Raw genomic sequence first — 18,897 nt, forward strand, 5'->3', positions numbered from 1 at the left:
CACTTCTTTACATGTTTCAGAATAATAACATCAATAACATATCGTCAAAAATAAAGATGCTCATCCTCATCAGGGTCAGAGGTCATGAAAAATTAAATCCTGTGAAATCTGTTTGAGATTAATCAACCGATGATGCTATGGGCACGCTAATAACAAATGCAACTTACTCTCGTGAGTGCTTTCTTAACCGCCAGGCACTGTTCTAAAAGCTTTACATGTATTAACTTTCTTAATGAGCCTACGAGGTAAGTACTGTTAGTACCCCCACTTTAGATATGAGGAATTCGAGACATAGAAAAGTTCAAGGACTTGCCCAAAGTCACTCATCTAGTAAGTGACAATAGCCAGGATTTGAACAAGGTAAACAGGCCTCAGAATCCACCCATAAACCATTATGTGCAGCACATTCTATAAACTCCTTTTTCATAGGTGATGCAGCTGACCCTTTTTGATAAGAAGAAATTCAAATTAATGATTTGGATTTATAAATTGAGCTATTATTATGATTTCAAGAGGAAGGACAAAATTATCTTTAACTTAATTTGTTCTTCATCTTTTGACATGACTTTTGTTTTCTTTTTCATACTTTTTTGTTAAGTAAATTAACGAAGCAGCTTATTCTATAAATTATGTGTTTATAGGCTAATAAAAACAGCAAATATTTCATTCTGTAAACCTTACAAAGCATAAACGTTCAGGGACACACTATACATTCCCCTCTCATATATAAATTAATATGAGAAGTAAGAACTTAATGTTAGGGTACAGAAGATCAGCAAACGTGTTGTAACACAAAATATCTCTATATTGATATTTTTGATATTTTGTATATTGTACCTTTAATTTCTCCAAGAAGTTCACTGGTATTTAGTCTTTCCATTTTTTCCTTCCAATCTTTTGAAAGTAGTTTTTCCATGCAGGAGGAATCTACTAAAATAAAAATGTAAGTATTAAAATATTACATATACGTTTTACAAGTATTAAAATATTACAAATCCAGAAGGCTAGTTTATGGAAAAATTCTCTCATTTAAAAATGATCAAAGCTATTTTTTGTTGTTGTTGTTTTAACCCTGGGATACAGACAATTATATTACTCTAATATAAAATACCACCACTAAATTTATTTTTACCAGAAGATTATTTAAACTATTCCCAGGAAAAAAACAATGTTCAATAATCTTATCTTGGTATTATAATTCTATTAATATTCGGTCAGGATTTATCATTTCTTAGACTGATAGGACAGAAAAAGGGCTCTTTCCTAGGGGATATTACTCCTTTTAATCCAGGTGAATTTTTTTAAGTCCAAGCAAAGTTCATGTACTATTCAAGGAAGAATGACAAATCTTCAAGGGAGAAGAGACCACTCGACCTGTAACTACTTGGTCCTTAAAACAGAAATAAACACATGGCAACTTTTGTAAAAATACCCATTTAGAGCAAAATGCAAAGAAAATAAAGTCAACATGTTCTCTTTCCCCCAGCAATGAAAACTGCTAAAACTTTTATATAAAAAGAGATGCATATTCTTTTCAAGAAAATACTTATTTAAACACTATTTGCCCTACTGCATTTCTAAACAGCATACTAGATCATATGGAGTGATTACACTTCTTTCTATACAGATTCATAAAGGTTACAGAAATTTAAACTTCAGAAAGTTCCAATAATTAGCAAATTTTTCTCCATGAGTTATTTTTTCTATCTATTCGGATGAATTTGCAATAGGAGCTACTGCTTACAACTATTTACATGTATCTTTTAAGCCTCAAATCTCAACAAATAGGCTGTTTCCAAAAGGGAATGCAGATTTAAATACTAAATCCTTAGTGCAAAACATACTCCCATTAAACTTTAACATTCCAAGTGTCAAATTCTGATAACTTCTTTTTAAAATTATACTTAAAATGGTTACTCCAATTCCAAATGCCTTTCCTCTCCCGTATCAGTACCTATCTCTTCAGCATTTTCCCTTTTGTTTTTTTCTCCAACTTCTAAATCCTCCTTGAATTTTTCAGAATGACAGTAAGGTCAAGATGGATCTAAAGGGTTTTAGAAACTAGATAAGCTTTAGAAAAAAGACAGTGAGCCCTGGGTAAGAGATGAGAAGACCACTGCATGGGTAGAAAGTATTGGTGAAAACAATTAACATTTGTCCGCGACATGATCAATCAATCAAGGAATGGATGGAATCCAGATCAGTCTGTCTTGAAAGGGCTGATGAAGAACAACCATACTAGCTTGCTATCATGAAGCTAAAGTTCTTTCTAAATAGAAGTCAGCTTGATTCTATTAAGTGAAAGCTCCCTGCCCCTTCTCTTACTTCTTCCCCTCTTTCCTTCCATTCTTTCCTATTATTTTCTTAAGCTTCAACAAGTGATCTGCCACTGTGATTAAAAACTGGATTCTGAATGACCTTCCAATAGGCCCTATATGCATATGCATATGTTCAGTTTGTATTTAATTTCCAAAATGGTCTCTTGCTATTTTTATTTTAAATTCAGAAATAAGGTATATACTTTGTTCTATAAGTATTGTTTTTACACTAACGTCATACAAAAGATACTACTAAGTTTGACAGTTAAAAAGCAAATCTTCAAAGCCATGCCTATCAGAGATTACTTTTTTTCAAATCAGGTTTAAATTTCTGAGAGAGATTGATATAAAGCAGATCATGGATAATAAATAGACAAAATGTCTTAAATTTCCTATCCTACCCAGTTTTGTTACTTTTTTTTTACCCTTTCATATGTGTTATAACATTGCACTAAACTGATAATTACTGATATAAATGCTAAAGCATAACTTTCTGGTTAAAATTTGAGTTGAGAGAATATATAATAATGGTCAAAGACAAAAAGCCCAATTTATGAGTAATGATCACAAATTCAGAGTAAGTTCATAAACTAGGATTAGATACACACTAAATGTAAAACAGGCTAAAATATGTCCCTCATTTCTATAAATAGACCTGAAATCTTTCAGAGCTCCAGGAAAAGAATGCTGAAATTCCATGGGAGAAAAATAGAACTATATGGACAACAGGAACACATACTCCAACACAAATCAAACCTGTGGACACAGCTTTACAAAAAAGCTACTCATTCATAAAATGGTTAATAACTTCAAAGCATTTCACATTCCTATTAGAAAATTAATCCTCAACATAATGCTGAGTTAATCTAGCTATCTGAGTTCCCATTTCAGTAGAAGAAACTGAGGGGAAAAAATAAAACAGCCTTTGCACGTCTATATTTATAGCCCATGAAAATATTTAGTAACAATCACTGATTGCCTTTATCTATGGGACAATAAAAGTCACTACATACAAATTTATCAACGTTTTATCTCAATCCTGAGAGATTTCAGGAAGATTCAAAACTCTGAGGAAATCTCTTGAAAAACTCAGCTTTCTCACCTAATTATCTGACGCCAATCCTCCAAGGGCATAGCACTATTAGTACTAAGCATGCTTCATACTGTAATGGAAAGCAAGAGAGGGGCAGGAGAAAAGACTAGAGAATGCAGACTGTTAACAAATATCACATAGACAGAGGACATTACTGCCACCACCAAGAGGTTCCTGACTTGAAATGAGGAAAGAAGTCATAGATAAAATTATACTTGAAAATTTATATTTTCAAATTTCCCACCTAAAACAATATCCAGGTAAGGGTGCAAATTAAAAGTAACTATTCATCCTCCTTGTGCCACAACTTTCAACTACATTAATAGGACACTAGCTTTACAGAGGCAATCGATCAGATCAGACTTTGCCCCATTCTGATCATGCACAAATGCAAAAACCAAAGAGGTCAAAATAAGTAAAGAGGTCCAGTGTGCGTCATGTACACAGAAAGAGTAAGACTATGCAGAGTGGCTCTAACTCAGTAGTCACGCAGGATTCCAAATGGGAAAAAAGACTAAACATCACCCAGATATTCTTGGATTATTTTACACAGATAAATATGTTTTACGCAATTGACTCGAAAACAACTTATATAGTTATGGTGGTGCTACAGCCCTCAAAACAATGAAACAATATACAGTATACTTTATTATCTGAGCCTGATTATTCATGTTTTAGTACTTTGACTAAGTCATCTTCAGCTAAAAAACAGGAGAGGAACTACATACCTTTTGGAAATCAAGATAAACAACCACAACATTATAGCATAAAAAATGTCACCATAATATGTATACATTAAAAATAAGTGTAAGCCACAACACTTCAGTATAAACATGGAAAATCCCAAAATTAATTCCTCTTACTTTGAAAGAATTAGTGTCAATAAACCAATACACACTCAATGAAATGCAGGACTTTATTATATTTATCTTGTCTAATTTTTATAAATAATGTGATTAAAACAGGACTATCAAAAATCAAGAGATAGACGTCAGTTCTCATATTTTAATAAAAGATGTAAAAAGTTTTGATATAAATTAATTCTCAATTGCATAGTTTTCTTTTCCTTTGCAAATTTAAGTTTTTCTCTTTCAAGAAACTTCTTCTAAGGAAAAAAAGGAAAGACAGAATTCAGAACTATTTTTTCACAAATATCCTGCATAATGGATTGCAAAGCAATGTTTCTGCTGCCTAAGTACCTAGGTTCCAGTCCAGGTAAGTCAAGAATGCTTTTTCATGCTAATAATTAATTTCATAGGACAAGTGAAATTTGAAGTGAGAGTATGTAATATATTTATCTGCTAATCTCTATTATGATATTTTAGGAACAACTTAAAATTATTCCCAGCTAAACAAAGATGCATTGGCATTAATTCCTGCACAATTAGCAGTATTAATTCTGCACAAAATAAAAGCATTTCAAATGAGTCCAAGAGAGTAAATAAAGAAATCATCACTGAAACTAAAGCATGGGGAATATGAAAGGGTAATGAAAAAAATTTTTTTGTACTTTAGAACAATTTACCTATGAGTAAACACTTATCATTATTCCTTTGCCTCAAAGTGGTATTTAAAGTTAGAAATGCTACAATATTAGAAACATGACAGAAAATATCTTCAAAATATTTTAGTAAGGGAAAACAATGACTGCTGTCCCTGTATGCAGATTTCCTACTGCTTTATTAACTCTTTTAAGAAAATATTAAAGTAATTCCTTTTATTTTTACCATAGGAATCATAAATTTCAAATTCAATGAAATTTCTATGTATCCAAGAACATGATAACTTATCAAAAGTACCCTTGACCTTGGTTTACAGTTTACAACGAATTCTGAGAATGTATATTTATATCCCTACTGATCATCCATCCCACAGTTTTCATTAGGAAACAGAGATGCACATGCCAGTTACTGTACATTTTTCCACAGTGACAAGTGCTCCACAATACAGTGGGATAAAATTGGAGCTTGGAGAGCTTGAAGAGCACTCTTAAATTTTAATTAAAACCCTCCAAGCTCACTAAAAATAATTAGACACTAAAATGTGCCAGTTTTATTTTGAAGTCACTATAATGTACGAAGCACACTGCCTGACGACTGCTCATGCTCTCTCCTCTCTCTCTCCCTCTCTCCAATGAAACAACTGATTTTCCAAATACGAACAAGGGGGTATAAATAGAGGCTGTTTTCAGGCCTGCTCTTCATGCTGAAAAGCAGACAGAAAAGACAGCAGAGAGAGTTTTTCAGACTGCACCAAATGAACCTAGAATAACTTGCCTAACCAAGAGTTTGAATCCCTGACAAACTCTAGATAAAATTCAGTCTGCAAGGAACACCACGAGTTATATCACTGATCTTTTTTGATCCAAAAGCCAAACCTTTAACCTCTTAAATGTTTTTGCTATCTTAAAATATCTCATACAATGCTATATTCCATCCTATTTTTAGCCAAGCAGCAAGAGAAAGCATGCCTTTCCCATACAGCAGGGCAATGATATAAACATCAACACAGATGCTCTGCCAGGAAGAGCTGGACTTCTCAAGCACTTGATCATTAAGGAATGCACCAACTGTTTTGGATAATCTCGTGCCAGCTCCCCTTTTGCTCCACACTCCCCTCTGGGAGTGGCCAATCTTGTCCTGGTCCTAATTTTTCATTTTACTCCTCCATAGCCCCCCCCATGCCCGAAAAGATGAGAATGGCATTTATGCCTAGCAATGAAAAACCAGGCTCACTTCCCCAAACAGACCAAAACTTTAAAACAATTAACCCTCCCTTCTTCTTTCAGATAAATTACTAAGTATAAAATGCAATCTGTTTCCTTTGTTTATTCAATATGAACAATTTGTAAATGACTCAAGGATAAAATTCAGAAAGTGTTGTGCTAAATTAGAACCATTATAAACATGCTAATGACTCAATGCTCGAGTAAAACATGCAAGATCGGTGTGAAGAAATAGATTTAGTTCCTGTGAAATTCTGTTGTGCTGCCTTAAAACAATTTGGTCATTAAATCAGATATATTCCTTCCAGGAAAAATGTTAATTCTACAACCACTTTAATAGATAATATACTGTGAGTGTGTGTGTGTACGTATGTGTGTGTGTGTCAATTGGAGCTATTGGAAATGTCATTAGAACTGTTAGACGCAAGATTTTGGCACGTTCATAGGGCAGAAAAAGATCCACATTTGAAGCCTGCCAGAAATACACACACAGACATCATCACATTAGGTGAATATTCTCTCTTTGCACTGTTTTTATCTACTGAAGTCTTGGATAATCTTCTATAGAAACTCCTTAAAATTGGCACTTAACATACATTGACGGAAGTCACTTTGTTCTATATTTGCAGGTAAGAGGTATGTCTTTCATCTGCTTTCCAAGTCTGCTTAGCAGCTAGAACAATATCAAGGGGATCATTCAAAATGAAATTCCTCTCCCATATCCACCAAAGTACAACTGCTACCAACGCCAATATGGAAAAAGAGGGAAATATCCAGCAGGTGATTCAAAAGCTCCCAGCCTGCTGCTGCAGCTGAGAGACTTGAGTGATCATTAAGAATATCACCCCCATTTCAGAAATGAGGAAACAGAGTCAAGATAAGGAAGTCACTTGCCTTGCCCAAGGTCCAACAATTGGTAACAGAGCCCTGACTCCAGTTAAGTGCCGGTTTTACTGGCATGACTATTTGACCATTATTTGAATATCAGTTTTATAGTCTATAATGTAGGATCTAGTAGTAGAAAATGGATACTTATATCTATCACTAATTGCTTCAGGTATGGAGCGAAGCACTCTATGCTTTGGGAAGGGGTGCTGAAAATTCAAGGTATTGCAGTGGAAGTCAATAGTACTCAACAGCCAATTCTCCCATATACACTCCATTATGCTGGTCTTCCTATTCCTCTATATTACCTTTTTCATAATGCCTTATCTTGTTTGAACTAAGAGCTTTCCTTTCCCAATATGATTCACTAAGGAATAGTTAAGATGCTGTTTAAAAATACTGCTAAACTTGAAAAGTAATCCCTTCCACATTAGGTTTTATCTTCATGTACAAGAAGCAAATGTGCAGCCTGAGGCCTTCGTTTTTCACTGTAGCTCATTGCCCATGACACCTTCAAATTTACCACAATTTTAATGGAGTAAATATGTTCCATTAGAAACTACAGTTGTCCATATTGATAAAATATTACTCATCATGACATCCTCTCATGACCCTGTTTTCTGCTGCTCCATTGCCAAAGGCTAAGGTATTAAAACCATATTAACATGGGTCACTGCTCTTTGGGTTGTACAAATGTTTGATTTCATGTTTACTTTTTCAAATACGTATTTAACTGCTTTTTTAAAAACTGTATTGGACTGTGGAAATAATAATTTTTGCATGCCCACTGTGTCCTATATTCCTTCTTTTGGTTTCTTTGGGGAAATGTTTCTGACAGCCACTACTGTCCTGATGGAGTTGTCAGTCACAGGGCTCTGCTGCCTGCCTCCTACTGCTCCTCCTAGCCACTCAGAGAGGAATTTCAGCCAGTCAGAATTCTCTGCTGGAACATCTAGAAAGGCTCTCTTCCGCTCAGGTTGGAACCTATAAGCATGTGGGCCTAGGATTGGTGTAACAATCCTCCCAGGCACATGGAGAAAGCCTGTCTGCAATAATAGCGAATGAAGCCAACAATACAAGGAAAGGTGGAGAAGAGCAGAGATAAGAACAGATAGAGAAAAAAGTCTTTACATCTTGTTAGCACGCTTACATCCAAAAATAGCTAAAACCAAATTCTGCTCCTTGACTTCTTGGTGGTATAAACCAATATATTCCTGTTTTTGCTTAAGCTAGTTTGACCTGGGTTGCTGCCAGTTGCAACTTAAAAAAAAAATCTAAACAATATGAAAACCATAACAAAAACTGTCATATACACTCAAACGTATTATGTTCCAAATTTTAACACACCAGAAAACACCAATCCATTAACTCATACTAACAAGTTAGAACGTTAATTATTCAAACCCAAAATAAATCTCTTGCTTTATTATTGAAAGATACGCAAAGACTTGAAGGTAAACTGTTACAGGTTTGCTATTTGCAATTATTTAGCTATGTGAATTAGGATTTTCTGAATATGATGCAAAGGAAAGAAAATACAGCAGAAATAAAGTTGAGGCTGAGGCTCTCCAGAATCTGGCCGTAGTGATTCATCTGCTATTATTCTCCTATATGAAACTCCTCCTCTGTTCAAATGAGTACACCAAACGTATCTTACTCTCCTGTACATTCCTGGTGCTTTTTCACTTCCAGATCTTTGCTCATGACATCCTCCTGACCTAAGGTCTCCCTGCTTCTTGATGCCTATGAAAAACCCTCCTATTCTGCAGTGCCTACATTAAATACCACCTCCTCAATTATGTCTTGATTCATCGCTTCAAACATAAATTCTCATCCTCTGAAAGCCAAATAACACTCGCTGAACACATGCTCTCTGTCAGGCACTGCGCTTTTTATATTCTTTTCATGTACCAACTCATTAACTCTGAACTTTACAACTCTTTCTTCTACATCTACCGCTGCTATTACTTACCAGTTTTACCATAATATAACTAAGTATATGGCCAATTCACACCACACTATGCTAACTAAACATTCAGTTCCTTGATGGTCAGAGAATGTTCCTGATACTACTGTGTCTTCTTCCATAATGCTTAACCCAGGAGGCTTCACATAGTAAGACTAAAACAAATTCCTTAAGATATTTCTAAGCGATCACTTTTTTGTGTCAAGCAGCAACAGAACTACTTTTTTTTAAATTAACTATATTGAGGTATAATTTACTATACATCATATAATAAATGAAGCCATTTTAAATGTAAATTTGATGAATTTTGTCAAATTACACATTCATGTAGCTGCCACCCAAAAGAAGATATAGAACATTTCCAAAAAGTTATCTTGTGCTCCCTTTCGGTCAGTTATCCATACTCCTAGCCCCAGGCAAACACTTATCTGCTTCTTATTACCACAGGATAGTATTGCCTACTCTTGACTTTCATAAAAATGAAAGTATACAGTACCTACCTTTTTGGATATAGATTCTTCCAATTCTAAAATTTTTGAGATTCAACCGTGCTGCAGCATGTGTTCGTAATTTGGTCCTTTTTGTTAATGGGTAGATTTCCATTGAATAAATACACCACAATTTGTTTATCCATTCATCTGTTTGTGGACATGTGGGTTTCTCCCAGTTTGGGGTTACTAGAAATAAAGCTAATATGAAAATTTTTTCATGTCTTTTTATGAATGTCTTTTTTCTCCTAAAAATGGAATTTCTTCTAAAAGTGGGGTTGTTATGTGCCTGACTTTATAAGAAACTGCCAAAAAGTTTTCCAAAGTGGTTATCTCATTTCTCACATCCACCAACAATGTAAGAGAGTTCTAGTTGCTTTATATACTCATTAACACTTCTTAGTGTTAGTATTTTAATTTCAGTCATTCTAGTGAGAATATAATAGTATCTCAGTGTGGTTTTAACTTACATTTATATTTCCTTAATGACTAAAGAATAAAGTATATTTTCATATGCTTATTGACTATTTATCTATCTTCTTTTGTGAAGTGTTATTCAAATATTTTGCCCATTTTTATATTGGATCATTTGTCTTTTTCTTGGTGAGTTTTAAGAATTACTTATATGCTTATACATATTTGATAAATTACATATTTATATAAATTACACATTTATATAATACATAGATTTATATTATATATTATACATATATTTAAGAGTTATTTATGTATATCTGATGTATATCTTTGGTCAGATATATGTATGGTAAATATTTTAACCTAGCCTGCAGCATACCTTTTTATTTTCATAAGGTGTCTTTTCAGGAGCTATAGTTTTTTATTTTGAAGTCACACAATTACAAGTTTTTTCTTTATAATTAGCATTTTCTGGGTCCCATCTAAGAAGTCTTTGCCTATACCAAGATCACAAAGATTTTCTTCTATGTTTTCGTCTAGAAGCTTCATAGTTTTAGTTTTATATTTAGATCTATGATCCATTTTTAGTTATTTTGTGTGTATAGATTTATTTCTGGATTCTCTATTCTGTTCTGTTGATCAATTCATTATCCTTAGATCAATACCAAACTGTTTTGATTATTGTAACTTTATAGTAAGTCTTGCAATCACATAAGTCATCAAATTTGTTCTTCTATTTTAAATTTGTTTTCACTATCTCAGGTTCTGTGTTATTTCCCTATAAATTTTAGAAGCAACTTACCTGTCCAAAAAAAACCACCTTGAACTTTTTTGGATTTGCCTTGAATGTATAGGTTAATTTTAATCCTTTACTATTTTTGATAAAAACATTTAAAGCTATGAATTTCCCTTGAAGTACTATTTTGGCTTCATCTCATATATTTTGTTAGGTTATGTTTTCATTATCATTCAGTTCAATATATTTTATAATTTTCCTTCTTCTTCTTCTTTGGTACACGGTTTATTTAGAAGTATGTGGTTTAACTGCCAAATATATGGGAATTTTTAAAAATTTCCTTCTGTTATCTATTTGTAATTTATTTCCATTGTGGTCAGAGAATATACTCTATATAATTTCAATCCTTTTATGTTTATTGAGACTTGCTTTATGGCCCAGCATATGCTTTCTCTTGTGGGATGTTCCATATTCATTTGAAAAGAATAATTACTTTGCAGTTTTTGTGTGTAATGGTTTATTTTAATGTCAATGAAGTCAAGTTGACTGATAGTATAGTTCAGGTCTTCTATACGCTTATGGATTTTCTGTCTTTTTTTTTTTCTCGAATTCTGTAATAGGAGTATTGAAATCTCCAACAATTGAATTGCAGATTTACCTTTTTTCCTTTCAATTCTGTCAACTTTTTGCTTTATGTATTTTAAACCTCTGTTATGAGATGCACAGAAATTCTGGAATGTTATATCTTCTTGATGAATTGGCTCTTTAATCATTATGAAATATCATTATCTCTGGCAATATTCTTTTTCCTGAAGTCTACATTTATATTAATATAGCCACTTCAGCTTTCTTATCATTAGTGTTTACATGGTGTATCTTTGCCCATCCTTTTACTTTTAACCTATCTACAACTTTATATATACTGTGTTTCTTGTAGTCAGTATATTAATTGAATCTTGCCTTTTTAATCCAATCTGACAAGCTTTGTGTTTCAAAATTGGTACAATTAGTCCATTTACATTTAATATAATTATTATTAATAGAGTTTAAGCCTATCATCTTGCTATTTTTTCTATATGTTTCCTTTCTATTTTGTTCCTTTTATCCTCCTTTCCTGCCTTTTAATTAATTTAATTTTTTTAGTATTAGATTTATCCCCTCTATTGGTTTATTAGCTATACCTCTTTATTTTATTATTTTAATGGTTGATCAAGGATTTACAATATGTATCTTTAACTTACAATAGTCTACCAACAAATAATATACCATTTCAAATACAATGTAAGAAACTTTAAAACTCCCCCATTGTTTGTGTTATTGTTGTCATACATATTACCATACATGTTTTAAACTTCATAACACATTGTTATTATTTTTGCAATAGAGTCAATGATATTACAACTAAATTTATTATCAGAAATATAAATGTCTTTTATGTTTGCCTTCAGATTTACCATTTCCAGTACTCCTCATTTCTTTCTAAATATCTAAGTTTCCATCTAGAATTATTTTCCTTCAGCCTGAGAAAATTTCTTTCAAATTTTTCTGTAGTGAAAACCTGCTGGTGATAAATTCTCTGAAATTTTATTTCTCTGAAATGTTTTTATTTCATCTTCAGTTGTGAAGAATATTTTTGCTAAATATAGAATTCTAAGTTAATTTTTTTTTCTTTTAGGACTTTAAAAGATGTCACTGCAGGGCCACCCCATGGCCAAGTGGTTTAGTTTGCATGCTCTACTTCGGTGGCCTGGTGTTCACCAGTTTGGATGCTGGGCATGGACCTACACACAGCTCACCAAGCCATGCTATGGCAGTATCCCACACAGAAGAACTAGAATGACTTACAACTAGAATATACAACTAAGTGCTGAGGCTTTCAGGAGAAAAAAAAGGAAGATTAACAACAGATGTTAGCTTAGGGCCAATCTTCCTTACCAAAGGGGAAGAAAAAGCATACCTTGAAAAAGAAAAACGATGTCATTGCAATGTCTCTGACTTGTATTTTTTCTGATGTGAAGCCAGATTTCTATCTTTGTCCCACTATAAACAATGTATTGTTGGCCACTTTAAATATTATTTTTCATTAGTTTTCAGTGATTTGATTTTTCTGTGCTTCAATATACATTTTGCTTTGAGTTTATCTTTCTTGGATCTGGAGGTTTAATTTTTTGTTTTTTTACAAACTTAGAATTTTTTTAGCTATTATTTCTTCAAATATATATATTTGTATATATATATTACATATATATCTATATTTGGTCTATCCTCTTTAGGTACTCTAATTGCACATAGGGTACACTATCATTTCTCATAAGCTATGAGACTATTCACTTTCTTTCCTGTCTTTTTTCTCTCTGTGCTTCTGTTTGGATGGTTTCTATTGCCCTGTCTTTGGTTTCACTAATCTTTTAATCTACAGTTAATTATTTGCATTTAAATTCTTCAAGTTTTTTTTACTCTCAGGTATTGTATTTTTCACTTCTTGGATATCTGTATGTTCTTTTCTATTGTTTCCATTTCTCTCTTCATTATGTTCAGATTTTCTCTTAAATCCTTGAATATATATATAATAACTATTTTAAAGTCATTATCTGCTCATTCTATCATCTCTGTAATTTCTGGGTCTCCTTCTATTGACTGATTTTTCTTATGCCTATAGGTCACATTTTCTTGCTTCTTCATACGTCTAGTATTTTTATTGGATACTGGACAATACGTGTATTACCGTTGCCAAGTATTTGGAATTTGTTCATTCCTTTAAATAGTTTGAATTTTCTTCTGATGGGTATTCATTTACTCACAGGTCATCTTGATCCTTTTAAGGCTTCTACTTAGGGTTTGTTATGGTGGGTATAGAGTACCCTTTACTCTAGGGCTAATTTATCATTACTCCAAAGGTATGGCTTTTCTGGGTCTCCACTGAATGCCCTGAGTGTTTAATGAAGACATTCCACTGTAGCAAACTGGAACTTAAATGTCTGCAAATAATATGTGAATCCTAGTAGTTTTGGTGTTTACTAATTTTTCTTTTCAGGTAATTGTTCTTTGCCAAGCCTCTTGTAGTCACATTGTATTCATATGCTGCTTAGTACTCAACCAAAAACTCAAGAGGAGGCCTGAGCAGATTTTTGGAGTTATTTCTTTGTATAGCTCCCTTCACTCATAGACTCCTCCCTGCAAATTACAGCCGCTAAAATTTGCCCAAACTCTGATCCCTGACTGCTCAGTTCACTGAGGCTGCCTTAGAGTTCTTGGGTTGGCTTTCTCTGCATCAGGCTCTGGTAAATGCCACCAGGTAGAAAGCCAGGATAAGGTTAGGGCTCACTTGGTTTTCCTTCCCTCATAGCGCATAGTCTTGTGTTCCCTGTTTTCTAATTTCTTAAAACAGTTGTTACATATAGTTGATCAAGATTTCTCGTTTGTATTAGGAAGTTAAGTCCACAGCCAGCTACTCCTTTATGGCAAAAGCAGAACTAGAATATTACATTTTAAAATAGTATTATCTCAGAAAATTATTCTCTACCAGTTCCTTTTGTTAAAAGACAGTTTAGGAGTTTTCCCATTAAGTTCCTATTAGGATTTTGACTTTTTTAAGGGCAACTAATCTTTATAAAGGATTTTGAGTGTCATAGAATTTTATAAGGCATAATAGCAAGTCATGGCCATCTCTCTTTTAAATTAAGAGAATATCAAAGCTAAAAGGGCTTCTAGAAAATTAACTAGTAAACACTCCCCATGGTATAAACAGAGAAATTCAAGTCTAGATAAGAAAAGTGGCTCATTCAAGACCACATTTTGTGACACAGACTTAGAACACAGAGCCCACTCTGCTGACAGCGAAAACAAAGACAATTTCCTTAAATCCTATCTCAGTGTAGTACTCTTATCTTATTTTCAGAGATATACACAGGCAGCTGATGAGTGCTTTAGCCCTTATCTACTACCTGCAAAGCAGTATAACCAAGCAGTTCAATATGGAAGACTGAGTGATCATTAAAAGGATCATAAAAGACCAGGTATCAATAAGCTCATAGAGAAGTAAAAATGAAAACAAATTGCATGATTAATTTTTTTTTAAAAAGAAAAAAATAAGAAATAAAAAAACAAAGAATAGATGGGCAAACAGAAAATAAGTAGGAAGTAGTAAATTTCAAACCAAATATCAGAAATTATATTAATATAAATGGAATAATATGACAAATTAAAGGAAACTAATCAAAGCAAGGTGGAAAACAGAACTCAACTTTAGGTTGTTCACACCAGAGAAACTTTAAATATAAGGACACAAAAAGATTGAAAGTAAGAGGATAACAGAGGGTTATATGATGCAAACACTAACCAAAAAAAAAAAAAAAAAAAGCCAGGGTAGATATATTAATATCAGATAAATATACTTTAAGGCAAGAAATATCTAAAGAAGAGGGACATTGAATGATGAAAAAGTATCAATCCAACAATCCTAAAACTAGTACAACCAATAACATAAACCAGAGCTGACAAGGAAAAATTAGATATATCCACAATCATAGTTGAGATTTTAACACAGCTTTCTCAGTAGAATAAAAGAAAAATCAACAAAATACAGAATATTTGAATAATATGCTTAATTTACACTAACTAGTTGACGTATATAGAACACTACACCCAATAATTGCCTCATATACATTCTGTTTAAGTTCACATAAAAAATTACTCAAATAGACCACATGTTGAGGGATAAAGCAAATCTAAGCAAATTTCAAAGAATTTAAATCATGGAGAGTATGGGTTTTGACCATAATGGAATCAAAATAGGAATACATAATAAAAAGATAACTAGAAAGTCCTCAAATCAGAATTTAAGCAACACACTTAGACAATCTATGGCACAAAAGATAAATCATAATGAAAATTAGATAATATTTTGAACTAAGTAATAATAAAAATCTATCTCAAAATTTTTGTGTCATATAATGCAGTTATTAGAACTTTAAATGCAAACATTGCAAAACGGAAAGGTTACAAATCAATTACCTAAGCTCCATCTTAATCTAGAAAAAATGCACCAAACGAACCCCAAAAAAGGGATGATGAAGAAGATATCTGACAGCATGTCAATGAAATTGATAAATGTAGTCTAATAGAGAAAAATCAACAAAAGTAAAAGATGGTTCTTTGAAAAGATTAACGAAATTAATAAACCTTCAGCAAAACTGATCAAGTAATAAAGAGAAAAAGAAAATTATTAATATAAGTAATGAAAAAGGAGACATCACTATATATTCCTACAGATATTGATAATAAGATAGATTGAACATTTTAGTCTAATAAATTTGAAAATTTATGTAAAATAGAAACGTTCCTGAAAAATACACTTAGATATTGAACTTATAATTAAAAGTCTTCCCACAGCCCTGATTGATACAATGATGAATTTTTTCAAACATTTAAGGAAGAAATAGTATCAATATTATACAAACTCTTCAGAGAATAGAAAAAGAGGAAACACTGCCTGAGGCCAGCAAATTTTGAAAAATACATTATAAGAAGGGAAATATACAGGCCAATCTCCCTCAAAAACATAGACACAAAAATCCTCAACAAAATATTAGCAAATACAATCCAACAATATATAAAAAGGATCAAGTGGGAATTATTCCAGGAATGCAAAACTGCCTAAGGATTCAAATATCAATCCATATAATGTACCTTGTAATAAAGGTGAAAAATTACATGATCATTACAAGAGATGCAGATAAAGTACCTTATAGCATTCAGTACACAGCATGATTTTATAAAAGGTACTCTCAGCAATCTAGGGACAGGAGAGAACTTTATTTTGATCATACACTTATAGCAAACATCATTGTTAATGGTGAAACACTGAATGATTTCTTCTGAGTTCAGAAACAAGACAAAAATGTCTACTATTACCCTTCTATTCAACCTTGTCCTGGTGATCCTAGGTAGAGAAATAAGATAAGAAAGAGAAACAATTGTATACAGAGTAGACTTCTGGTTTCCAGTTCAGCATATAAGGAGCTCAGAAGTTGCGTTCTAACAATAATTAAAAAGCTGAACAAACTGAAGAATCAACAACTCTTCTTAGGTCCATCAGAGAAGTAAGATCACATGGCAAATCACTCCTCCAAATATTGGAGAGAAAGACAGGTGAATACAGAGAACCACAAATTACTGGAGCAGAGGGGGCTGGCCCCGTGGCCGAGTGGTTAAGTTCGCGCGCTCCGCTGCAGGCAGCCCAGTGTTTCGTTGGTTCGAATCCTGGGCGTGGACATGGCACTGCTCATCAAACCACGCTGAGGCAGCGTCCCACATGCCACAACTAGAAGGATCCACAACGAAGAATATACAACTATGTACCGGGGGGCTTTGGGAAAAAAAAGAAAAAATAAAATCTTTAAAAAAAAAAAAAAAATTACTGGAGCAGAAACTTCCATGGGAACCAGTGCCAATGTAGGAAAACTTAAACCATAATTGACAAACTACTGGAGGCTCACTGTGGACAACTCCAGGGAGACCCAATAATTGGAGGCCCCTACATGTTTTGTGAGTTTTACCTCCAGGTGGCTCTACTAGGTCCTCACAGCAAATATTGGAGAACAGTTCCCTTGTGCTTCCAGCCAGGGGAGAAGAAAAGGAACCATTTTGAAATACACCAGAGCATTCTGTTCTTCTTAACAAGGCCTGCCCTCAGGGGAAGCTGTTTTACCAGAGCCAAACATGGTAGGGTTTTAGCAGAACCTAACCTACCTGGGAAAGTGAAATATCCAACTTCAGCTTCCTCTAGTCTTCCACGTGGGAGAAGAAAAATATCTAACTCCAGCCCCCTCCAACTAAAGTGTCCCACTTAAGGGGGGCACTGGGAAGCACTGGTGAAGTTCACAGTCCAGGGGCAAAGGGTCACCAAAAGACTGAAGCCTAATCATAGGGCTAAGGAATGCTTTCCCTCCCCCTTCACCTCACCACTAAATTACAAAAGGCCTATTTACCACAGTTCCTTTTTTCCAGTACATCATGTGTGCCCTTCAACAAAAAAAATTACAAGGTATACTAAAAGGCAAAAAATACAGTTTGAAGAGACTGAACAAGCATCAGAATCAGTTAGGTATTCCAAGAATGTTGGAATGGTCAGACCAGGAATTTTTAAAAACTGTGATTAATATGCTAAGAGCTTTAACAAAAAGAGTAGACAACATGCAAGAACAGATAGATAATGTAAGCAGAGAAATGCAAATTCTAAGAAAGAATCTGAAAGAAATGCTAGAGATCAAAAACAGTGCAAAAGACATGAAGACTGCCTTTGATTGGCTCCTTAGTAGACTGGAAACATCTGAAGAAAGAATCTCTGAGTTTGAGGATACAACAATAGAAACTTCCAAAATTGAAAAGCAAAGACTAAAAAGACTCGAAGAAAAAAACCCAGAATATCCAAGAACTACGGGACAACAACAAAAGGTATAACGTATGTATAATGGGAATACCAGAAGGAGAATAAAGAGAGAAAGGAACAAAATCAATATTTGAAGCAATAATGACTGAGAACTTCTCATAATAATGTCAAACACCAAACCACAGATCCAAGAAGCTTAGAGAACACCAAGCAGGATAAATGCCAAGCAAACAAACAAACAAAACTAAACCTAGGCATGTAATATTCAAACTCCAGAAAATCAAAGATGAAAATATCTTGAAAGAAGCCAGAGGAAAAGAACTTACTTATATAGAGGAGCAAAGATAAGAATTACATCAACTTCTCCTCAGAAACTATGCAAGCAAGAAGGGAGTGGAGAGAAATATTTAAAGTTTTGAGAGAAAAAATCCACCAATCTAAAATTCTATACCTTGCAAAATGATCCTTCAAAAGTGAAGGAGAAAGAAAGACATTCTCGGGGAAAAAAAAAATTGAGGGAATGTGTTGCCAATAGACTTGCCCTGCAAGAATCGTAAAAAGAAGTTCTTCAAAGAGAAGGAAAATGATAAAGGTCAGAATCTAAGATCTACATAAAGAAAGGAAGAGCACTGGAGAATGAATAAGTGAAGGCAAAATAGAAACTTTTATTTTCTTATTCTTAATTGATCTAACAGATATGATTATTCAAAATAATATCAACAATGTATTTGATTATGTGAGTAGAGTATATGTATATATATACATATATATGTGTGTAAGTATATATGTATGCTTATGTATAAGTGAAATGTGGTGGGTCACATTAATTGATCTTTGAATGTTGAACAAGCCTTGCATACCAGAGACAAATACATACAT

General features: G+C 33.4%; 1 protein-coding gene across 50 annotated transcripts in view; it reads right to left on the bottom strand.

Moving 5' to 3' along the window:
- The window catches only part of SOX6 (SRY-box transcription factor 6), a 570,771-nt gene that overhangs the window by 241,858 nt on the left and 310,016 nt on the right, over window positions 1-18,897 (bottom strand). For 29 of the 50 annotated variants that reach the window (XM_070274840.1, XM_070274837.1, XM_023646092.2 and 26 more), the window contains one exon: window positions 838-930. In XM_070274840.1, coding sequence (XP_070130941.1) covers window positions 838-930 — 93 coding nt within the window. The remainder of the gene's footprint in view (window positions 1-837; window positions 931-18,897) is intronic. The other 21 variants (XM_070274842.1, XM_070274841.1, XM_070274819.1 and 18 more) reach the window with 1 other exon arrangement.

This window comes from Equus caballus, chromosome 7 (assembly GCF_041296265.1).
Source record: "Equus caballus isolate H_3958 breed thoroughbred chromosome 7, TB-T2T, whole genome shotgun sequence".
NCBI classification, from domain to species: domain Eukaryota; kingdom Metazoa; phylum Chordata; class Mammalia; order Perissodactyla; family Equidae; genus Equus; species Equus caballus.